This window comes from Vombatus ursinus, unplaced genomic scaffold (assembly GCF_900497805.2).
Source record: "Vombatus ursinus unplaced genomic scaffold, bare-nosed wombat genome assembly UNPS02014798.1, whole genome shotgun sequence".
NCBI classification, from domain to species: domain Eukaryota; kingdom Metazoa; phylum Chordata; class Mammalia; order Diprotodontia; family Vombatidae; genus Vombatus; species Vombatus ursinus.
In genome coordinates, this window is record NW_020954576.1 from 87,245,533 (window position 1) to 87,270,468 (window position 24,936).

General features: G+C 34.3%; 1 protein-coding gene across 1 annotated transcript in view; it reads right to left on the reverse strand.

Moving 5' to 3' along the window:
- Positions 1-2,680: 2,680 nt before the first annotated feature.
- LOC114049943 (lysophospholipase-like protein 1) overlaps positions 2,681-24,936 on the reverse strand; it is a 34,765-nt gene continuing 12,509 nt past the window's right edge. Inside the window, exons 3-4 of the mRNA XM_027871425.1 lie at positions 17,875-17,924; positions 2,681-2,762 (exon numbers count right to left, since the gene is read on the reverse strand). Of these exons, the coding sequence (XP_027727226.1) occupies positions 17,876-17,924 (49 nt within the window). The 3' untranslated portion in view covers positions 2,681-2,762; position 17,875. The remainder of the gene's footprint in view (positions 2,763-17,874; positions 17,925-24,936) is intronic.

Below are 24,936 nucleotides of genomic sequence, written 5' to 3' on the forward strand. Positions count from 1 at the left end.
AAAAAAAAAAAAAAAAAAAAAAAAAAAAAAAAAAAAAAAAAAAAAGCTTCTAGGGTGGCCTGTACATGTGCTTGAGTGGTTTCTTCTATGTAATTATCCAGTGCCAGGACTATGGTCCTATTGGAAGATGTTAAAGTGAACTTAGAATCCATCCATAGTTTGAAGAGTATGTTCTTGGTGGAGATACAAACTTATCTTGGTAGAACTCTACCAGTGTAAAACATCGTAGTTCAACTGCCCCGGTATCACGTGGTATGGTATCAGAGAGAATGCTCTAGGAGTATTATTAATATAATTCATCTGCATATTATATTGGTAATGGCACAAAGGGGACAACTGAATTTTGACCCCAAGTGAAGTGAATAGGGTGGTCAAGAAATCTGATATGAACTGAAGCCCTTTGAGATTGAATGGGAGGAAAATCTGTGAAACCAAAAGATCCACTGTTTGAATAATTCAAATTATTTTTGCAGCAGTGGGGCTATAGGGCACAGTGAAGAAAATGAGCCATTTTATCAAGTAACTCACTGTCATCCTGGTCTTGCAATGATAGCCCACTACATTGAAGACTAGGGTTACTATGAGTCTAGGTGGAACTGAGGTATTTAAAAAATGTTTGTTGAAGTAAAGTGTGATCAGGATGTAGATTCTCAAAGCCTGGTATTCTTCCAGTTTGGCTGGTGTCCTTTCTTAAATACTTTATCAAGGCATAGAGGTGATCTTGGATGCTCAGAGAATAAACCAGGAGAATAAAACCTCTGGCAGGTCCAGTTGAGCTGGAAAGGCTTTAAGTGTAAAACTGGTAAGAAATTGTGTGCTTGTTTTATGAAGAGTATGTCTAAGAGGTTCTATAGAGTATGTCTAATATGTTGACATATTAGGATGTTGAATTTTTATTTATTTATTTTTAACTACAGCAACTGTATCTGTATAAAGAGAGGGGCTAACACAAACCAATGAACTCTAAAGGTTCTTGAAATATTCTCTAAGTCAACCAGGATTTAACTTCTCCCTCTACATTTCCCCACATCCTAAGAGTCATTAATTTCTATCAATGCAGTCTCCACACTGGTTCCTATTATCTATAGAAAAATATTTAACTTCTTAAGCCCAGCAATCAATACCATCCAATCTGTTTCCAACTAACCTTTCTAATCTAATATTCTCCCTAATGTCCTACATAGTCCTAGAGTACTCATTGTCTCCTGATGAGGACTATCTCAATGTTTTGTTCTTGCTGTTCTCTGAATAAAATTCCTTCTTTTGCGCTCAGATCTGACAGTCACAATACTCATTCTTCATGATCCAACTCAAATACTACCTCTGGGATGGCTTTCCTTGAGGCCCTTGGTTGGGATCTATCACTCTATGTTCTGAATACCCCCCCATACCTCTCCTAAGTGCATTATTAATCTGCCTGAATTACAGTTATCTATGATGATATATCCTGTTCTAGGTAACTGAATGGATGGCACATAGTAAAAGTTTAATAAAAATGTGTTAAATTTAATTGCATTTGATGGGGAAAGGCACATTATTGATATTTATTCTGCCCTCACAGAATAAAACACAGTTATTTCCTGCACATGGTATAAGCTAAAAAATGCACCTCAACTAAATTACTATCTATACTGAACACTATTACCACTAAGTTAATAACTTGGAGAAATTTTCAAGAAATGTACAACAGAAAATTGAATACAATTTTGTGCATAATTCTAATTACTCTGACTCCCCTACTTGTCAATGACTTAAATGCTACTCTAATTCAAGAAAACCTCTAATTTCCTCAAGCAGCTTAGCAAGTACTGTGATCTCTTCCTAGCTCAATGAACACAATTTGTTTAAATTCCCTAAAACCTTGTCTCAAACATGTTCTGTTTTTAAAATCTTACTTGAAATAGGAGGGCATTCCTTTTCCTTGTGATTAGCTTCTATTGCAAATTTCTTTAGAATCAAGCTTACCTTTTACCAAGAATATTTCTTTCTCTGTCAGTTTTAATTTGAAAAGGGGGAAACATAATAAATCAGGGTTTTGATAGCTATAGATAAAGAAGTAAGATCTAATATCAAATTATTTCAAAACCAATTTAAGAACGAAAAATTTTAGTCATGTTTAACATGAAAGTGCCCAAATTCTATATCTATAGGCCACTGGTTTTGAAGAGCCTTGAGTTTTAACAAATTTCACGTGTGTTCTTTTAAATCCTTTTAAAGACTGCAACTTGCACTTGCTTAAATAATTACTCAGAGAAATTATATGAATTTCTCCCAGAAGTTTTGAAATGTATAATGTACTAGCTAAAGATGATTTGTTGAGAAAAAAATTTGTTGGTATTCTTAAAATATACATTATTACCTCAAAGTATATCTTCTAATACCATGTAAAAGTAAAATTCAATTGTCATGCTAAAATATTTATAAAATTAAACTGAAAACAAATATGTATAGTTTAGCATAATTTATACATTATTTTTATTGATAAAAAGGCATAAATTGCTTAAATATAATACTGCAAATATAGTTTAATGTATATTTTTGATATATGTGAATATATCTTTTATATATATTACTGACACTAGAATGTCTTACCAACTAGTATCCTACTCTTCTTTATGCCATTTTTTACTTCTTCATCAATCAAACTTGTAAGAACTTGGCACATTGAGTCAATAGATTCAAGGTGTTCTGGGCAATCATTTGATATTTTATATCTGTCAAACCACACATTGGAGAGTCCTCCATTCATCGGTGTATATGGCCTACAAAAGAAATGTAAAGAGATATTTAATTAATTCTACCAAAGATAAGTTTTAAATGAATTTTAAGAAAATGAAAATAATCTCAAATTCCTTGAGTTTCTGAAATGGGGAGCAAATTTTCCAGTTTCCAGAAATCCAACAGGCCCACAAAATTTCCACCTACATGTGCATGAATCCCATTTTCATTATCTCATCCCCTATGCTCTCTACTTCTTTATAATCAAAAGATCAGATAATCCCACAGTTGAAATGGAAAACAGTGGCCATTTAGTTCTACCTATACCCCTCTGTAACATCCCTAACAGAGGACCATAGGATTTAGAGCTGGAAGGGATTTTTGAGTTTATCTAGTTCAATCTCCTCACTTGATAGTTGAGCCAGAGAGACTTCAGTTATTTGACAGAAAGGTACTACGTAGCAGAAACCTCTGATTCTATACCCAATGCTCTTTCTACTACATCAGAAGTTCTTTAATAATGGGGAACTAGCAACTTCCCAAGGTAAATCTAAGCTTTTTGACAGCTCTAGTGGCCAAGAATTTTTTTCCTATATGAAGCCTAAATTTGCCTTTATGCAACTTACACCAACTTCCCCTAGTTCCGTCCTTGGAGAAGAACTTTAATTAAGCCCTCCTTCCATATAATAACATTTCAAATTCTTAATGAAAACTCAAGTACTTTCCCTCCAAACACAAACTCCCTTAAAAAAAACACACACACACAAAAATAAAAAACAAGACAACAAAATAAGTTGGTTATAGTTTATTTTTCTTAAATTCACTTAATGAACATTGATAAAAAGAGAAGACACATCAATAAAGCATATTTTAAAAATAAAAAAAATAATCAGCAAATGATTTTAACTGGGCTAGCTTCTTGTTAAGCCCTGGACATAAGTTAGTATTTATATCACTGGCTTAAGTAATCATATCTGGTTAGACAAAGTCTGCTCAAACGATGAGGATTATAGAAAAAAAGAACTGTAATCACTTCCAAACAAAACTAAATTTTGAATCTGTATGGATCCTATACACAGGCAGAGGACAAATGGACATGCTGGACAACCACCTGCTGGGATAGTAAAGACGGGATGTTGGTTCTAGGGAACCTCTGAAATCTCTTTTAAATCAGATTCTGTGATTCTTGAAATCCACAGATCTTTTTCAGATGAAAAAATATCAAGCCACTTCTTCAATGTCTTGACTAGGGAGGCTGATTAATCTCTATTAAACCTCACCTTACAGAATTCACTCCAATGTTTTGCCCTTTCAAGATATTTCTTAATTCTCTCATACATATTAGCTATCTTCCTAACTTTTGCCATATGAATATTTGATAAATATAGTATCTATACCTTTATCTAAGTCACTGATAACAGCACTGATAACGGCAGAGTCAAACACAGCTCCCTTGGGGGCACTCTGCTGACAATTTCCAAGCTGAGAATGAACACTTCATAATTACTGTTTGAGTCTAAACAATTATGATATATTTAACTGTATTGTCATCTAACCCAGTGGTGTCAAACTCAATAGAAACAAGGATCACTAACCTATAGGTGAATACTGACTTAGAAAATCACATATTAACATTATCTAATTTCCATTGTATTTTTAAATTTTATTTTGTTAAATATTTCTCAATTACATTTTAATCGGGTTTGGTGGCACAAGGGAATGTTGCAAGTGGGACTGCTTGTCTGACACCTCTGATCTAATCCACACTTTTCTTTTCTTTTTTTTTTTCACAAGAGTAACATGAAAGCCTTTACCAAATGCTTTGTTAAAACAGAGGTATAATATTCAATATTAGATACCCAAGGTGATTATTTAGACTGAAGCACTAGGAAAAAAAAAAAACAAAAAAACCTTGTTCTAAGCATAGACTCTAATATCACAGCAGAACACTCATATGAGGCAGCCAAAAATAATGCATAATGAATGAATGTTAGGCTGACATATTAGATATAAAATATCCCAGTTTTAGGTTGATTTAGATAGATCCCATAGCTCAAGACTAAATCTGCCTCTCAATACCAAAGGCTGTATTAAAAGACCTATAAGCACATTGGTGCGGTTACAGAACTGAGAAGAGCACACTATGAACCAGATGAACAAGAAAAATGAATCTTTGAGGTCATTCATAAGGCTCACGATCCAAATTTTCCCATGGCAAAATTATTTGGTAGAAAGATTGATAGTACTAGAACAAGTAGGAAGAAAGTTAGAGAAGGTCCTGATTATCACTTACGCTCTCTTTTCTGTAAGAGTACAGTTCATTTATAGTGTGTGACTGACACCAATAAGATTGCTACCACGTTCCTCCCCACCCATCTTTATTTTTCTAGTATCCTGCTTTTGGTTCAGGATAGAGTTCAGAGAAGTATGACATGGTCTAAATTTGAATTTCAGAAAAAGTTAATTTTTGCTTCAGCACCTCCAATTTCTGAAATAGAGCTTAAAAAAAATATGACAATCTACTTAAAGTGACAAAAAAATGAAAACAGGTGCATTCTAAATAGAATTAGCATTATTAACAAAAACAAGACAAAAATTTTCTTAAGCTGTCACTTTAATGACAGCATACTCTGAATCACATAGAATTCATGATAATCTTAAAATAAAATATTATTTTTCTATCTTCCCCCATTTCATTTCCCATTTTATTTTGCTACTTCTCCAAGTGTTTATTTCTCTGTCAAAGCACTTAAATTTAAGGATGATATCATAGCCTAAAATGTGAATCATGCTTGGAACTGAGCCACACACACACACACACACACACACACACACACACCCCTCTGACTTTTTTTTTTACAATGCTTCAGTGTTATGAATTAATTGCTCTTAAAGAACAGAAAAAAGGTCTACGCTAATGTAATACTAAAATAGTAGCTTTCTTTCAAATATTAGAAAGAATTAAGGTTTTGAAAAGATATTTGGAATAAGGACAATGGAAGTGTGCCATTTTAAGAAAAATAGCTATTTTTATTTAATCCAAATCACTGTAATTATGACAAAAATACTCAAGGCTAAAATCCCTTTATTAGCTGGCACAATAAAACTCAGACATTATCATGGTAAACAAATGTCTGGCAAGGAACCATACGTATATCTCCAATAAAAAAGAATAAAAAATTTAAATACAATTAAGTGATGGTGTGTTAGAATGACACTTACAAAGCAAGGAAATAAAGAGTTGGTACATGCAGTTTCATATTGTATATTTATTGCTCCTTAGAAATCACAGAATCTAATGGTCATTCTATGGCAGTTATACTTATGACAACAACCACTTATGTCAGTAAAGGATACATCGAACTTAATTACTTTTCTTTGAAGCAAAAAACCTTAAAATTATCTCCAAATGAACTAAAGATCAAATTTATTCTAATTATTTTGAGATGCTATGGGGTAAACAATTTTTGAAATAACAAAAATGGGGGGGAGGAACGAGGGAAAAAGAACAAAGTAAAAAGGGCACAGTAGAAACGAAGCAAAAAAAAAATGGGAAGCTCTGAACACAACGTGTAGTATTTATCATATAAGCTTTCTTGAAATGGAAATTTATTGCTGTGTATTTTGAATCTTCTCTTACATTCTGCTGTTGCACACGGCAATGCTTTTTTTCTGTTTTCTTATTTTGTATTTAAGTTTATAATTTTTCTTTTTCTTTTCTTATTGGGCATTTAAGTTTTAGTATTTACGTTTAAAATAAATTAATAAATAATAAGTAATTAATTTGCATATTCCCATTTTACTATGGGTTTAAAACAACAAAAATAATACTTACACACACAAACACACACACACACAAACTTTCATTGTCAACTTTTATTTTCTACTACCACAACACCCCTTCTCTCCTTGTTAATGCTGAACTTCTTAAAAGAATGGTCTAGACTAGAGGCGTTACCCTCAAATAGGAACATGGGCCGATTTATCATCCTGTGAGAGGCTTTTTTTTTAAAGTTGTTTTTTGGAGCACTGCAACAGTTGGTTGCAAAAACCTCTTGTCTATACTATCTTCGCTTCCTTCCTTCCTTACTCTTGAATTCCTTAAAATTTAGCTTTTGATCCCCATGATTTCACTGAAATTATTCCCTCAAAGGCTTCCAATGATTTACAGGTTAAACTCAATAGCATTTTCTCAATTTTTTTCCGCCTTGATCTTTCAGCAGAATCCCATAGTATGGACCACTGCTTTCTTATTGAAGCACTTCTACTGGTTTCCATGACATTAAAGTTTCCGGTTTTCCTGCTTCTCTTACTGTTCTTGCCTTGGTGCCTCTTCATTTAGCCATCTTAATAAGGGCATCCCCTAAATCTCTTTCTTCACTTTCCTTTCCTTCCATAGTTTCTTCCTAAGCAATCTCATCCATTGACATAAAACAGATATCTTCCAAAACTCTAGCCATAACATGACTATTTCTGCTGAGTTCCAGACTAACAATTTCCAAATTTTCACCTGGATGTCTATCTAGCACCCACGTTCAATATTTCTAAAACAAAACATAATTTTAATCCAAAAATCTGCTTTCCCCCCTAATTTGTTTCAGTACCACCATTCTCTGAATCACCTGTGCACAAAGTTTTGAAGTAATCTTTTGAATCTTAATTCCTTCCCTTATTCCCACTGCCCAATCAGTGGGCAAATTCATATGTGTATGTCTGACTCAACTAATACAGAAAGTCTTTAATAAGGCCTTCTTGCTTTTAGCCTTTTTCTTCTTCAGTAGAGCTACTCCATATATGCCTGATAAGTTTTCCCTGATCACATTACTCCTTAAAAACTTTCAATGGGTCTCTATTGTCCAGTAAACAATAGGGAATAAATTATTCTAGAACTCAAAAACCTTCTAAAATTTGGTTCCAAACCATCTTTCCAGTTTTATTTCAAATTACTGTTGTTTATATAATTCTAGACAAATGACATTACTTTTTATGTCCTATTCATTTTGGGATCCCTTCCATTTCCGTGCCTTTACTTACACCATCCCATTACAACTGGAAAAGACCTCTTTACCTTTCCATCCCCCTCTTCTGCCTAATAAAATCCTTTCTAATCTGTAAAGTCCAATTTAGGTATTACCTCCACCATTAAGTCCTTCCTGATCCTCCCAGTTTAAAAATTATGGTTCCCTCCTCAAATTTCTCATAGCACTTTGTCTGGACCTCTCTTTGAACTTATCACATTCTCGCTCATACTACTGTTATTTATGACAAATCTTCCATTAATAGAGTGGGTGTTTTTGATCTAGGGTAGAAATGACAAAGACAGGGGAAGAGACTGGTCCAATCATAGGGGGTAGGATATCTAAAGGCACAAATAAACAAGATGTCTTGATGAAATATGGGAATATTTATCAGTCTTGTTTTGCTTAAGTATAAAGTATATTAAAGAAAGTACTAAGAAATAAGACTGGAAACGTAATTTGGAAGAAATATTAGGCAAAAGAGTTTGATAATGAGAAGCCAGAAGGGTTTTGTATAGAGAAATGAATTGCTTAGAGCTACACACTCAGTTCAATTCAATAAACATTTATTAAGTACCTACAACATAAAAGTCATTATTTCATAAACTGGGGATATAAAGATGAAATAAGTCACAGATACTTCTTTTTAGGAACGTATAATCTAACAAGAAGGACAAAATATATACACAAAATACACTAAAGAATCTAATCTATATCCTTGTAGGTATGGTCAAAATAATTTAGATCGATTCAATAAGTTGATTAAATGAACCTAAGTAGTGGTGATTAAAGGTTCAATGTCAACCTTGAAGGAGTTTACTCATGGAGTGCAATCAGTCTCTGTTCTTGGCTTTATTCCAATCAATGTCAACATGGTGGCTTTAAAGACATGATCATCAATCTGTGGATGACAGAAATCTATCATTGCAAATAAAATCTATTACGAAGTGAGAATCCAAAAAGGTCTCAAAAGGATATCTGTTGGCTGAATTTAATAAAACTGAATTTAAGATAGATAAATAAATGTCAAGTCCTACACTTGGGTTAAAAAAAATTAACTGTACACAAATACAAGATAAAGAGAGAATTTGGGTGACTGAAAGATCAATAAATGAAGAATATGTATGATATAACAGACAAAAATACCAGAGATCTTAGAATGCATTAGGAAAAGTATAGTGAATGAAGGATGTTATAGTTTTGCTATATTCTACACTGGTCAGACTACATATCAAATATTATTTTTTGTTCTGGGTGTCACATTTTAGGGAACATAATGATAAACTTTAGCACATCCAGCAAAGGGCTAGTATGTTGGTCAAAGAACTAAAAATGTTTAGCCTGGTAAAGATAAAAATGAAGTGAAACATAAGTAGCTACTTTAAGCATTTGAAGGGTTGTCTTGGGGAAGGACTAGACTTGTTTTGGTCTCAGAAGGTAGAACTAGGAGTACTTAGCTAAAGCTGCAAAGAGACAACTTTCAGAATCAATATAAGGAAAACTTCCTAGCAATCAGAACTGTCCAAAAGGAAATGGGTTGCCTTTGAAGGTAGTAATAATTAATTCAAAAAGATGTTATATGATAACTCGCAATAATGTTGGACAGTGGATTCTTATTCAATTATAGGTTGGAAAAAATTATCTCAGAGGTCCCTTCTAGGTCTGAGATTCTAGGAATCTAAGATACATAGGAGGTATCAGATGCAATAGATTGAAGAAGTCAAATCTACTTGATTTGTTAACTGATCAGATATAAATAAAGCAAAATATTCAAAATTAAGACCAATTTTTTTGAATTTGTGAAACTGGATGGATCTGGTGTCACAAATGAAAAAAACAACAACTGAGATTTGAGGGAAAGTGATTAAGTTCAGTTTTGGCAAGATGAAGGTGTAGGAGGACATCCAATTCAGACAGAGATGTAGTACAGAACTGGAAAGCAGGTTAAGGCTTGAGATACAAAGTTGGGAATAACCTGCACAGAAGTAAAAGAGCCATAACTAGTATGGGTAAACAAGGACTCTGTCCCAGGCTGCTGACAAGGAAGGTGTTTTTCTTCCCCAAGATGCTTTCTTCCAAGAAGGGGCATGCTTCCTCAGGCCTTAACTTACAGTCTTCTGCTATCCCATCACTACCTGGATCTATCCCAGAGTATCCATCACTATGGCTAGTTCTCCACACCACACTCCCTTCCCAACACCTGCTGAGTCATAGGTGGAGTCTTTGTGGATTGGAACATTTCCTGTCCTGCTGTAAACAGCTTGTTAGATAGTGCTCTGTGTAAATATTATCTCCATCTAAATTTGTCCCAGATTATGTGCATATACTGATAGTATTAACATCACTTTTATTACTGACAGCAACCTATACTGTTGCTGCAGCACTATTATATTTTGATGACTGGGGTTTCTGTTTGAGGTTTCACTTGGTCAAAAAAATTGATTCTGTTCATCAAGATTTTAAAAACTATAATCTTTCACTGTATATTACTAAATGAAAAAATATCATTTCTTTACTTCTATAAAATGGTTAAGAAAAAGTTTAAAAGTGTTTAACTTTCTCTTGATTTATATAATTTCACAATTGCAATGGTTCATTAGTATAAAAGTAAATAAAACTGACTTAAAACTTGTTTGAACAGAGAATAGCAACTCCTTTCGCTCCATCCCACCACCTCCCTACCCGAGAATGACATTTATAACCAAATAATAAACTTTTCAAGATGAGACTTATTCTGGAAACACTGATCATAGTACACTGGTAAAATAATTAACACTCTAGCTCAATGGTTCAGGTCAACAGCAATAGTTAGTTCATTAGATAAGTATGTGTCAAGAGAAACTCACAGAAATATGAACTGAAAATATGCTCAGAGAATCTGAAAACAATTTGTTTATGCCCCAGCATTTTAAAATTAATTTGCAATGTGAAATACCACAAGTGACAAAGAAAATTGTTCAGAGGAAGACATTATCCAAAGTTCAAAGAAGGTAATTCTGGCTCTCAATTAGTATTTTCCACATGTGTGATTTCTATTCAAGGTAAGTGAAAACAAAACATATCTTGAAATCTGAGCATTATGTTGTATCACACACCAATACAATATCAACAAAATAAATTTCACCACCTAAAAGTGTGAAAAACAATACTTAAAAGTTTATGCATATTTCATAGTTTAGTCAAAAAACATTTTCCTCATCAAAAAAATTTTCCTTATCAAAAGTTATTAAATATTCTCCATATATGTTGTTATTTTCACATCACATAGTACTTAGTTGTTATCAAACCAAAGAAAATCAGCAAGGGGCATGCTTAAGATATGAAGAAGAGGGAAACAAGTTTAGTTTCAGAGCTATATGCACGTCAAATATGTCCACAAGAGGAACAAGATGTGATCAACCTGTGGGTGGATGGCTGCATGATAACACAAATACTGAAAGAACTTTTTTATTAGAAGTTCTCATTAAGATCAAAGGCTTTATGAAAATTGTGATGTAGAGACTGTTCCGTTGATATATCCTGCCTATTAAAGGGTGCTTTCCCCCCACTCTATCTACAAGTCTAGAACATATTGAGTCATTGTCCTAAGAAAAATGGCTACAGAGGGATGAAGGCAAAGACAGGTGGCCAATGTCTACTGGCCCAACAACAGGGGTTCTTAACCTGGAGTCAGTAGATAGATTTGAGGGGATCTGTGAACTTTGACAGCCCCAGTTATCCCATCATAGTTACAGACTGATAACTCACATTTACAAAGCACTTTTATCAAAACAACTCTTTAAGATAAATGTAGAGGACAGCATTTGAGTTAAGTTTTTAATTGGTTCAAAATCCTCATCTTACTCAACTCACTGTCTTTTTTTGTTTGTGAGCTCCTTGAGAGCAGAGATTATCTTTTGCCTTACTTTGTATCTGCAGTGCTTAGTACAATGTTTGGCACATCATAGGCACTTTGTAAATGTTTACTGATTTTATATTACCTATAATGAACTCATTTTGCCTTTCTTTTTAGGTTTATGTTTCCTGGAGTTATTTGTCTTGAGTTCACCTCCCCACTTAATTATATACCATACACAAAGCCATCCGAGAGAATCTACAATCATTCAAATATGTAAGAGTTCCCATAAGAGTCACAGGTCAACTATACTTCTCTACCCTATGTGAAGGGGCCTCAGTAAAAATATATAGTTGTGTCCAAACTTGTCTACCTAGCTCTTGAGGGCTATGTCCCAGAGTGGATTCACTGAGAAATAATGTGGTGTCAGAAATACTGCCTTGCATTCTCAGATTCTAATTTTCATTTTAGATACTAAGGAAGAAGAAAATTATCAGCAATGACCAGTGAATCAAGGGTACAAAGAGTAAAGCACTTTACAAGGCCTAAATAAAAGGCCTATAACTAACATTTTATTTTAGATATAATACTTAACATATATACTGTGGATAATAAAATACTAAGCATAGGCTTTTTGGGCTTTGTAAAGCACTTTGTACCCTGCATACTGCTGTATGTGTGTGTGTGTATGTATATATATGTACATATACGTGTACATGTATATGAATATGTATATCCACATGAAAGTTTTCAGAGTCTTATGTTCATTAAAATAACAAAGACCTCAATCAACAAGCATTTTTTAAGTGCCTACTATGTGTTAGGCCCTGTACTACGCTGATAGCTGATATTACTTGAAATACAGCAGGTTGGGCTACATGATACTACATTTTTGCATGTCTGACAAGTTGAAAGGAAGTGGTAACTGCCCTTCTGGGCATGGGTATTATCATGTCATTCCACCAATATCAAGACTAATGATGACTGAAAAGTCACCTACTTGGGAAGAGTGAATTTTTCTGAAACACCAAACTAAGGATCTGAGTGTAACACAGTATTGCCACTGAGAATATTTCTCTACAATATTTTTCTAACAAATACTACTAGTCTTTTAAATACTAGCAAACAAAGCTGAGAATTTTAAATTGCTTAAGCATGCTCTTGGTCAAGGCCTTTGCACTTAGGCAAGGTATTAATAACTTACCTAGCCTTACCAATAAATGTATCTCAATAATAGCACTGATATATCCCTGCAACTAAGGAAATCTTGAACTAAGATACACCTGCTTTATTTGGCATCAAAGCAAAGTCCTGGGTTTAGGATTTTCCAGGAAATTGGTACTCAAAAAGCTGACACAAGTGAGAGCTTTGTTATTACGTGGCACAGCAAGCAGGGAAACAAAAGTGCACAGGAGTGTGTGTGCACACACACACACACAATGGCAATATAAACAGACAGAGCTTGTCCCCAAAGATACAAGAAAAATCACCTAGTGTGAGGGGGGAGGGAAACATATCAGAGAGGAAACATGCCCATAGTTGGAGTTCAGGTGGCAAAATTATATACCTTAAGAATGGGCTTGGTTGAGAACATGTAATTGGTGCCAGATGTGGGAGGGGGCATTCCTAATCAGACCCAGATGTGGTAGAAAAATTTTGGGGTCACTTATTGATACCAGGCTTGAGTGAGGCTTGGGTAGGAGAAGTTTCGTTATCAGGACCCCAAACTGAGGAGAGGATCTAATGTTAACTATCTAAGGCAACTGAAGAGAGGACTAGCTGCAGAGTTTCATCCAATCAAAAACTGTGAGACTTATATGCTTGTCAGAGAGTTAACAGAGGAAAAGTACAAATGGTTTGTCTTTTCCTACGTACTTTTATGGACATTAGGACCACTGAGCCTAGTTTATTCTGGAGTCCTATCACTATAACCATGTCATCAAACAATAAAAAGTATACAATTATCACAATGCCCTAAACTCTTGATGTCAAAGGCAGTAAGTTACTACAATAAGTTGTACAAAAATTCCACTATGATTTAAAGCATTACATGGCTAAGAACAATACATAAATGCCCACTAATTATGTAGTCTTGCTTGTATTACTATAAACTATGTATACTATAGCTGAGCTCTTCAAACAATATACCAAAAAGATAACACCTCGTATGATAAGTTAACCAAGAAGTTAAGTTCTACTTCCACAGTGCTACCAAAAATGAAGACCACAATAAGGAAGTCAGAGATAATACCAAAAATCTGATTCAAATTCGAAAGTATTGGAAAATGGGAAGGTAAGTATAAACACAAATGACTGTTATATTAAATACAATTTGCATCACAATTACTTCAATACTTTGGTATATTGCAGCATGGAAGTAATTAAAATGGAAATTTATTTAAAGCTATTGCTATGCTAACCTAAAAGGATTTTTTTTTCTTTGCAGTGTAGATGTGGATTGAAGAGTTACATCAGCTCTTACAGATCTAACTTCAACTTCTGATTTTTAATGAAAATGTAAAAATCAGAATAGGAGGAATTCAATTTAACAAAGTCATGCTTTAGTAATTTAATGAAAGAAGTTAGCTAAAACATGTCAAGAGTGGAAACTTTAAAAATGGCATATGCTACACACACATACAATTTTTAAAAAGTAAACTGGCATGATTGGTATCTAGTAAGAAGAAAGGCGGGGGTCAGCTAGGTGGTGCAGTGGATAGAGCACCGGCCCTGGAGTCAGGAGGACCTGAGTTCAAATCTGGTCTCAGATACTTGACACTTACTAGCTGTGTGACCCTGGGCAAGTCACTTAACCCCAATTACCTACCTAAAAAAGAAGAAAGTGAAGTTAATCCAGGTCCCCTGTAGTATGGAACTTTGATCATCTGGTCAATACACTTAGTTCTGTCATCCCAAACAGAGGGATTCAAATAATTTACAGTTATACATACAAGAAAGTTATACATACATTTACAGCACAATTAATATTATTCTTATACTTGATACTGAGACTAGATTTGGGTAGTTCATTAATTTTTTTTTAATGACACAATAATGGGTTCCCAAGATTTTTACTTGCAACTTTAAATTAAACTACAGGCTCTAGAAATCTTTAAAAGGATCTCTCAGATAAGCTTCCCTAATGTCAGATTTCTTCTTCCTGTTGTACTCTATATCCTCTCCTCCTAGACTTACATTTTTTTAAAAGTTTTGCAAAACAGTATCTCCCATGCCCTAAATTTCAAAAAAGACAAAATTTCACATTTTTCTCAAAAAGATGAAAATCTTTCAACAAGTTTACAAAAGTTAGCACGTGTACGTTTGAAGATTGCTTAGTATAACATAGTAAATATAGTCAGGTAGACAGTAGTAACTTACCTTTTTGGCACAACACATAGAATGTTCAGAGCTGAATGAGGCGTCTTTGTTTATCTAGTCCAAATCCCATCACACAAAATTGAGATCCACAAAGAATTTAACTTACCTAAATTCATGAAGTTAGTTACTAGTAAATATGTGAATACAACTGAAGTCTATAGACTGAATCCAATTTTCTTCCAACCATGGCAGGTTGTTTGTCAAATACTTATTACTAGTTTCTCAAATGACACAAACGATCAAAGTACTTGACTCAAAGACAGAACGAACGAAGGAAGGCGTTTATTTTGTTTCTTGCAAGAAGCTGATATGCTGCTCCCAAAGAACACACACAGAAGTAGAGCAAGCTCTTATACCTTAAGGTGTGTCAGATAAGCTAATTAAGTATGTGCCAATGCAAGAACAGCTGTTAGTTATCTGTCAATACTTGTAGTTAAAGAGTATCTGCTAATCAGGATATACTAATTCATAGGCATCCTGTTTTCACATAAACTTCTGTGGAAACAGAAAATTTCACAAACATCATTTTTCACATCAAATATTTTGGCATTTCAAAAAACAAAACTGAGTTACTAACTTTACATGTAAAATTTTAAGAAAAAAATATTTGATCTTGGATAAAAAACATGAAAAATTAACATTGTTTCTTCTGCCCACTTAAAAAAGGTATACCAATATTTTATATGTACTTCATAGAATTTCAGAGTTGGGGGACCAGCCCAACCTATACCTAAAAGGAATCCACCATACATGAAAAGGCTCTATATATCCGTGTATGTATAGCTATTCATATATACACACAGATACATAGACACACACACACACACACAAACACATACGTATCCAGCCTCTTCTAACTGTTAGATTTTCCTCATATCAAGTATAAATTTATCTCTGAACTTTTTACCTACTGCTCTTGATTATAGCCTTTGGAGTAAAATGGTAAGTCCAACTTCTTCAAATACTTGAAGAGAGCGAACCATCATTTCTCTCTGGAAACTCCCCTTCTCCAGGCTAAATATACTCACTTACTTCAATCGATCCTCACATGACACAACTTACAGCAACATAACTTTATGATACTAGCTGTCCTCCTTTAGACACCGTCTTATCAATATCCTACATAAACTATATTGTCCAGAACTGAACACAATACTTTAAACATCGTCTGACTAGGACACAGTACTCTACCATCTCCTAATATCTAAAAACGATGTTTCTCTTAATGCAACCTTTATTCACAGTAGCTTTTTTAGCTATGACATCATACAAGTGACTCACAATGTTTACAGTGCTCTAAAACCTCTTCATCTTTTTCAGACAATGATGCCTTCCCCTATCCTGCACTTGTTAGATTTATACTGAACCCAGGTATAAGACTTTACATTTACTTTTACTAAACTTCATCCTATTAGATCTAGAGTAATGTTCTCTTAGTCAAAATCTCCTCCAGCAGGTTAGCTAACCTAAGGTTGTATCAACTGCAAATCTGATGCATACATTATCAAATTCCTTGTTTTAAGTCACTTATAAAAATGTTAAGGAGCACAAGGCCCAAAAGGAGATCTCTGAGGCACTCTACTGGAGGGAGACCCCTGGACAAAATGATACCAAACCCTTCACAACAACTCTTCACAACCCTTCTCTGAGCCTACTCATGCAGTCAGTTCTGATTCTATCTAACTATATTATCTAGCCCAAATCTCTCTAGCTTTTCCAAATGAAGCAGAGCTAATCTGACAATTTACCAAAGGGCACTTCTTAAAAAATTGGATATAATATATATTTTGGTTATGGCCTACATTATGAAACTGGAAGCAAAACATCTGCCTAACCACTTACAAACATTAAAAGCCATTTAAGACCATCTGAAAAGTCAAACGCTCTGAAAGTAATTTGCTAGAAAAATAAATGTGAAATTACACAGACTTGTGACAGAATTTCCAATAGTTAATGGTAGAATTAGGAAGGATCTCAGGGATCATCTAATTCAATTCCTTTATTTCATAGGTGAGGAAGCTGAGGAGGATCAGAGAGGCTAAGTGATTTGCCAAAGGTCAAGTAATTACTAAAAAGTAGAGTCAAGGGGTATAAGTAAAGCATTCTATTTTCTAGTCCTGTGGTCTTTTGACTGTTACTCGTTTTACTGACTTAGAAGTAAAAAAAAAAAAGTGACAGAAAAACTAGTTACCTCCTAGAAAATAAACTATTTAATCTGATAATCTGCAGTCACCCCTAATAATCCTAATAGTACTGAATAGCCCTAAATATTTCTCTGAATTTAGTCAGGAACAATTGATTTATCTCCAGATAATCACATACTATAAATGGGCCATTTTCTGAATATGGCCCATAACACATATACATAAACTGGAAGAAAAACACAAGTAGGTAATTAACATTTTGTGGAGCAAAATGTTAAAATCTAGACAAAAATTAAAATTAACTCATATATATATATATATATATATAACATATTATATTCACTAAACCTGGTAGCATAAGACTAAGAGGTTATGTATGACCTGTCTAATATGGGAATTTGTTTTGCTTGACTATATATATTTGTAATAAGTTTTGTTTTTCTTGCTTTCTCAATGGAAGAGGAAGGGAGAGGACAAAAGAACAGAATTAGGAACTGAAAATAATATAAGACTGAATTAAAAAAGTATTATGAGCAACATCCACCAATATCACTATGACTAGTTTAATTGAAAAAGCAGAAGCTATAGGAATACCAATACTAAAACTCGTGTCAATAATCTCTCTAATTTATATAGATACTAAGGTTTGCAAAGCAGTTTGTATACATTATCTCATTTGATTATCTTTTCAGTTTATAACACTATTGGGCAGTTTCTAAGAAGTAAAAACAACACTTAACATCATTATAATTTGATAGGGAAAAATAATAATTTGACCTACCTTAATCCATGAAGAAATTGCAAACAGATAACATTGCTGCGATGAACTTTCTGTTTAATTTTAAATCGTTAAAAGAAATGTGAGAGAGGAGGTTAAGATGCAATGGCCAAGTTAGTCTTAGAAACCCTTAACCTACAATATCTTATTTCTTAATTAACACAAAGTTGATTTATATTTGAAAAGTTAAATATTCTTAGACTTGTTATTTTAGATTTTATAAAAAGCTGACATTGCCAATTGCTTTAAAAAAGTTCTATAAGAGGTATCTGGAAACAAAACTTTGTAACTCCTGTTATACATAAAAAAAAAAAAGAAAAATTATATGACTGCTTGGGATAGAAGAGTAATTTTGAAATACATTTTCAAACTTGATTAAAATACTGAAATGAGCATTATTCTCTATATTTTTTGTTTAGAAGACCCCTTAGGAAGTTTGGGAACCCCCCAAAAATCAAGCTTTTAAACTCATGATGCTTTAATTTTTAATAATTAGTTTCATAACCTACTGTTATATTTTCATCAATACACCTGATTACTGTTATGGAAAAAGATCAATGAAACATAACAGACCTTTAAAAATATCTAACTTGCTGTATTTTTAATCATTCAAATATTTTGACTTAGGTCAGTACAGGTTTCTGGTATTTAGGTTTCAACCAATAAGCATAACTTTACAAACTTACTTTATTTGTATATTGGTACCAAACTGTGGCAGGCATTACAGTACTTAAATGCATCTGTTTTATTTCACTATTTCATTTAATGGTTCTTATCAGGCACAGGGGCCTGAAACATAATATTCCATAATGTAGTTCACTTCTTATAGTAAAAAAACAAACGAAGTTCAGGTATTTTTCTTTTGATACACCCTTTCATAAAGAGTATACAGTAATATTATGAAAAGCTATAGTGTTGAGGGATATATGACTACAAATTGCTATATTTTTTATTTAAAGGAAAAGTTCCACATTTTCATTTTTTATAGATGCTTCAAGGAGAGGCATTAACAATACAGAAAAAGAAATGAAACAGTTTTCTTTAAATGCCCTAGTTAATTCCACCTATTCTGTTCTTTGACTATGCTATGTGTTTTTGACTTTCTAAATGAAAATACTCTCATTTTCCTAAAAAACTTCTTCAGTACAAGAAACCAGTTTTACCTAAAATATTTTAAAATGAAACAAAGTTTGTCTTCACAATTAAGTTTGGCTCAAAAAATGTTAGTAAAAACTTCTTAGAAATCAAAAGTTAATTCAACCAAACATTTAATAAATTTAACATTTGTGAGTGCTAAATCCCAGAACTAACTTTAGCCATTCCCTAAGGAAAGGAAGCAAAAAAAATTTAAAACTCAAAAGAGTAAGGAAAGGCAGGTAGTAGAAACTCCTTTCTGGGGAAATGGAAAAATGTTTAATGCTTCTGGTTGAAAGTAATTAGGTCTTAAAATAAGAGTAGCCGAGTGCTTAAAAAACTCTTTTAGGGCTAATCTTTATTTCCATGTGAATTTGTAATTTTGTATTGATTGATTAAGCTTGTATAAGATTCAAAGATTTTACTGTGCATGGCTTCATCTGCTCATTTGGTTGGTAAGAATCAACTAAATGCAAAGAACTATACCCCAAAGAGAAGATCATGGGATCATACACTGATTTAGAGCTAGAAGACACCTTCAGGGCCATCCAACTCCCTCATTTTACAGATGAGGAAACTGAGGCCCAGCAAGCACATGTGAATTGCCCCAGGCCACACAGTTAGTGAGTATCTAAGTCAGGATTCAAAACTCAAGTCTACCTAACTCGAAGTCTAGTATTCTATCCACTAGACTACCAGTCAACCTAATGGTACAGTGCAAAAGGTGCCAGGGTTGGGAGTTAGGAAATCTGGGTTAAAATCCCTGGCATTAAACAGTCATGTGTTCAAAGGCAACTCATTTACCTTCTCTCAGTTCTAGCTTTCTTATCCATAAAATAGGAATAAGAATACTCATCATATCTACCTTAAGGTATTTATAAGTTATTATTGCGTTATGAAAAAAGTTGATTTGTTGCTACTTGAATCTTCAACCTATTCCAAAAAAGGAAGGCTGCAAAGCTAAAAACTGAGGGTAAAAACTGGTCTATGATAAAGGTTATAAGATTAAAAGGCATCTCAGAGGTCATTTAATCCAACCAAATGTTTTATAAAGGATGAAAAAGAGAATTAAAAGTGATTTTTCCCAGTTTTCCTAACCTGGAAATCAGGAGCATGGCATAACAGAGAGTGCTAAGACTTGGGGTTGCAAAGACCTGGGACTGAATGCTCCCTCTGACACTTACTGGCTGTATGACCTAGCACAAGACTGAAGAAGTTTTAGAAGAAGTAGGACTCAAGGAAAAAGAAGTTGATATGATTAAGGAAAGTCATGTAAGAGTCTTCCAAAGGAGATGGCCACAAAAGGTATTATCAAGAACAATAAAAGATTGAAGATTTTGCTTCTAGAAAGTATGAAAAGGATGTCAAATTTTACAGACACCTAAATAGAGTATAATGAAAAAAGTATGTGGTGATATTTGCCTTTCTGTCACAGATAAATAATTATTTATGTTCAAAATGCAGGCTGGTCTCCCTACTAGAAAAGAAGATAAAAGGGACAAAAGAATGCTTCTCCACTCTTCTGGTTATCTGACAGAAAAAAAATTATTTAATGACATTTCTTAAATGAAAGAACGGTTTTGATGTGAAATTTTTTTAAAGGATATGAAGAGACAAAGGAGACCCCTGAATTCTGTCAGGAGACTGGATGACAAAAAAATATGGCACAGAGGAGAAAGAGAAGGACCACTGGACACATGAAGTTAAGTAACAAATATACCATACTTCCCAAAGAATAAGAAGTTAGATGGGCTCTCTGAGGAGGAAGCAGTTGTTTTTCAAGGAATGATGATGAGAGCCCATAGCTGCTCTTATTTAGGAGGTGATCTGGTAAAAAAGGTTAGAGGATGAAAAGAGCAATAGCTCATTTGAAGATGCCATGCTGAGGGGTAATGACACATTTATCTGTCCACAGTATAAATGCAGTAGGAGGACTTCTGTCCTGAAGCATATGTCAAGGACCTGATAGGAAAATTCCCAATAAACTAGATGGATGATTTTAAGTCATCACTGCTTTTAGTAATTTACTAGGGCCCAAGAAAGAACTCTAGAGGATATTGCTAAAGATTATGAAGACTTGGGAGGAAAAAAGGAAGAAAACTGAAGCAAAGGTGGTAATTTCATCACTGTTGATGATCAAGCAATTATTAGCTTTTCATTTCCCAGATCTGCCTCAAACAGAGAGGCAGATCTGGGAAGTGAGCAGCTGATAATAAATTTGATGTCTTAGAATGAGATAATGATTTCTGGACCATGTTTTTAAATAATGGAATGAAAGACTCCTGGTCAAGGATGAATTTCACTTAGAATATACTTGCTTAGAGTCTAGCAAATCTAATAAAAAAGGGCTTTAATTTAGAGGATGAGGAAGGGAAGAAATGGACTCAATTGTCAATATACAAGTGCAAAAAATATGAGAAATATGCAGAATAAAATAAAGATCTTTCCCTAATTTAAGGAGGCAAATTTGGCCTGATAGATTGCAATGAATCTTGGATGATGAGACTTTCTGAACATAAAGAATATATTCATGTCAGAAAATCTAGGAACGAAGGATAGGGAAAGCCTAGTGGACATTTTTGAGGTAAAGATAAATAGAAGTAGAAACATAAAAGATATTGTTAAGGGTGTATCAAACTACAAAAATAACAAAGAGATGGGTTCAGGGAAGCAGATCATGAGCCTGGTGTGGAGACAATAATGAAGAACTTCAATGATTTAAAACCTCTGTTGAAGTTCACACTCTGCAAAAGCTGGGCAAAAAATAACTTTTTTTGCTTACCTTAATGACAATTTCATTTTTCAGAGGGTGGAGGAACCAAGGAGATTTTCTACTTTTATTTTAATTTTCACCCATAAAGAAGTGATTGCTGATATGGAAGTGATGGGAACCACAGAGAAAAATAATTACTGAAGAATGGTGTAGTAGAAAGAGAACTGGATTTGGAGTCAGGGGACTAGGGTTTGAAACTGCCTCTGCTGGGTACTGCTGTACCTGTGACTGTGGGGCAGTCGTGTAATCTCCCTGGGCCTTAGCGTCCTCACTTTTAACCTACATGGATCTGATGAGATGATTTCAAGGTTCCTTGCAGTCCTAAATTTATATTATGATCTCAGAATCTGTGATAGATGTGAGGAAATTGAGACATCATCTCAAATTCACTCTAGATTTTGCGAGAGCAGATTTCAAAGTTTAGAGAAACAAAAGGAAACATCTCATGGACTAATTCTGAAAGAGAACTCAGTCAAGGAGCCCTGGGAAGCTCTCAAGAATAAAATTCTGAAGATGTACGTACAAAAAAAAATTCTGATGAGAAGAATATAGGGAAGATGTGGCTACCTGGTACTATAACTCCTTTCAGATTCTTGCAGTATTTTTTTTCTTTGACATGGAAGCTCTGATTTTGGCTATGATGTAACAGAGAATTTTCCTTTGGAGATTTCTTTCCACAGGTGAATGATGGAGTCTTTCCAACTTCATTCTGCCCTATAATTCTCATAGTTCTGAGTCATCATTTATGATTTCTTGAAATATAAGTATCTAGGCCTTTTTTTTAATCATAGCTTTCAGGGAGTCCACTGATTCTTATATTATCTCCCCTTGACCTGTTTTCCAAGTCAGTTGCTTTTATTATCAGACAGTTTGAATTTTCATCTATTTTTTTTCTTTCAATCTTTTGATTTTGTTCTAATACTTCGTGTTGTTTCATGGAGTCACTGAATTCATTTTAGTCTACTCTAGCTGGCAGACAGTACATTATATGGGTAAAGTTTACCATTTTCTCTTCTGAGATCAAAAAATAATATTTATAAAAATGCTTAGTATAATATCTGGCACATAAATTTCCTTCCCTCTTCCCCTCCTTAATCAATTTATTCTCCTTTTGACCCTTTGTTCAAGAACATTTTGTTTTTTTATAATTCCTTGCTTCATTTAAGTATTCACACAGACCTTGCAAAAATCTACTGATCTTTCCCTTGAGTCTCCACTTGCAGTTGTTAAGGGAGTTACTTTCTCTTTTTAGGCTGGATTTTTAGGCATCTCTGGATCTACAATTATTCTTTACTGAAGTTGGAGTCTTCTTCGTTTTACTCATCTACCAAGTCTTAGTTCCTAAACTGGAACTTGGCACTAGGGCCAGACTCTACCTTCTCCTGTGATTTTGAGTGGGGTGTTCAACCCTGCTTTCTGAGACCAGCACAGAAAGCTAAGGAATATCACCTGGTAACCCAGGGTCCAGTGCTGACATCCTCCTCCTGGGGTTGAGCTCTTTCTAGGTCTTTGATGTTCAGAGTAATGGATCTTTAAGACCCTCTGTGACGTTTCAAGGCAGAGAGCCGGGGACCCCAAAAACCTGGGTTGTTCCTGTCTAAGAAAAGCCACACCTTCACTGGTCACTGCTGCTCTCAGTGACTTCCAAGTACCTCACTGTTGATTTCTCACTCTTCCTGGGGTTTCTCATGGGAGTCCTATGCTTTTCACTCTTTCCAGGCTATTGTCCTTGGTCTTGTTGAGAGGCTGAGCTTGTTTGCATGTGCTGACAGTCTATTCTCCTATTTCGCATGAGCTTCTGGCTAACTTTTTGTGTTTGGTGATGAAACAAATCACTTATTTTAGTTACTCATTGGATTTATTGATCATTATTAAATCTGGTGTGATTTTCAGGGTTTTACTTGAGTAGCTATTCAGGAGCTGAGCTAGGTGGCCTTGTTCGATTAGGTACCTTGGCCAGAAGTCTATACTCTTTGTCCTATCACCTATTCTGCCCCTTTGATCATTACTTCACTTTTATATGATATTTCTTATTCAATGGCTTCCTCCCTCAATACCTGCAAACACGCCCATGTTTCCTCTGTGCTTAAAAGTTTTCATTTGACTACCCCATCTCCTCAACTTACCAATAAAGAATCCAAGAATTTAACCTACAGTCTGTAAACAGGTTTCAGTGAGTCCACGAACATAGATGGAAAAAAACAAAACAAAACACATCTTTATCTTTATTAACTTTTTGTTTCCTTTGTAATCCTCTGTGGCTTTTTTTGTACATTTAACAATTTTATACTGAGGTTTTCACCAAACTACCAAAAGGGTTCAACACACACACACACACACACACACACACACACACACACACAAAGAACAAACTATGATCTAGTCCAATCAATAGCAGAAAAAAGAATCTTGTCTAGAGAAACAGTATGACAAACAGGAGTTCATCCAGCCTTCACTCGAAGACCTGCAATGAGTAAGAATCCTTTACCACACAAGGCAACCCATCCTACTAACTATCAGCAAGTTTTTACTTACATCAAGTTTAAATTCCCTTCCTTAAAACTTTCATCCATTACATTGTTCTGCCCTCTGGGACCAAAAAGAACAAGTCTATTCCCTGTGCATTTGACTGCATTTCAAATACTTGATGAAGGTTATCATGTTCCCACTTACCCTTCTACACTCTAGGCTATTAACCTCAGTCCCTTCAATCAATCTTTAGATGACATTAAATGAAATTATACACACACACACACACACACACATATATATGTGTATATATATATGTATGTGTGTGTATATATATATATATATATACACACACATACATAAATTGTTTTGCAAACCTTGAATCATTATAGAAACGTGAACTATTGGTATGATAGTAATTGCATCAAGCCATTTGCCATCCTCTGGACACTCTCTACCTTATCAGTGTCATCCTTCATAAAAAGTGGCAGGCAGATCTGAACATAATACTACATATATGGTCTAACCAGGGCAGAGTACAGAAGGACTATCACCTTCTTTTTTTCTGGAAGTTGTTCTTCTTTTAATGAAGTCCAAGGTCCTGTTAATCTTTTCTGGCTGCCCTCTCTCAAATTGCCCAGATTTTCAGACAAACTGTTGACTAACCATTAATGATCCATCTTATATTT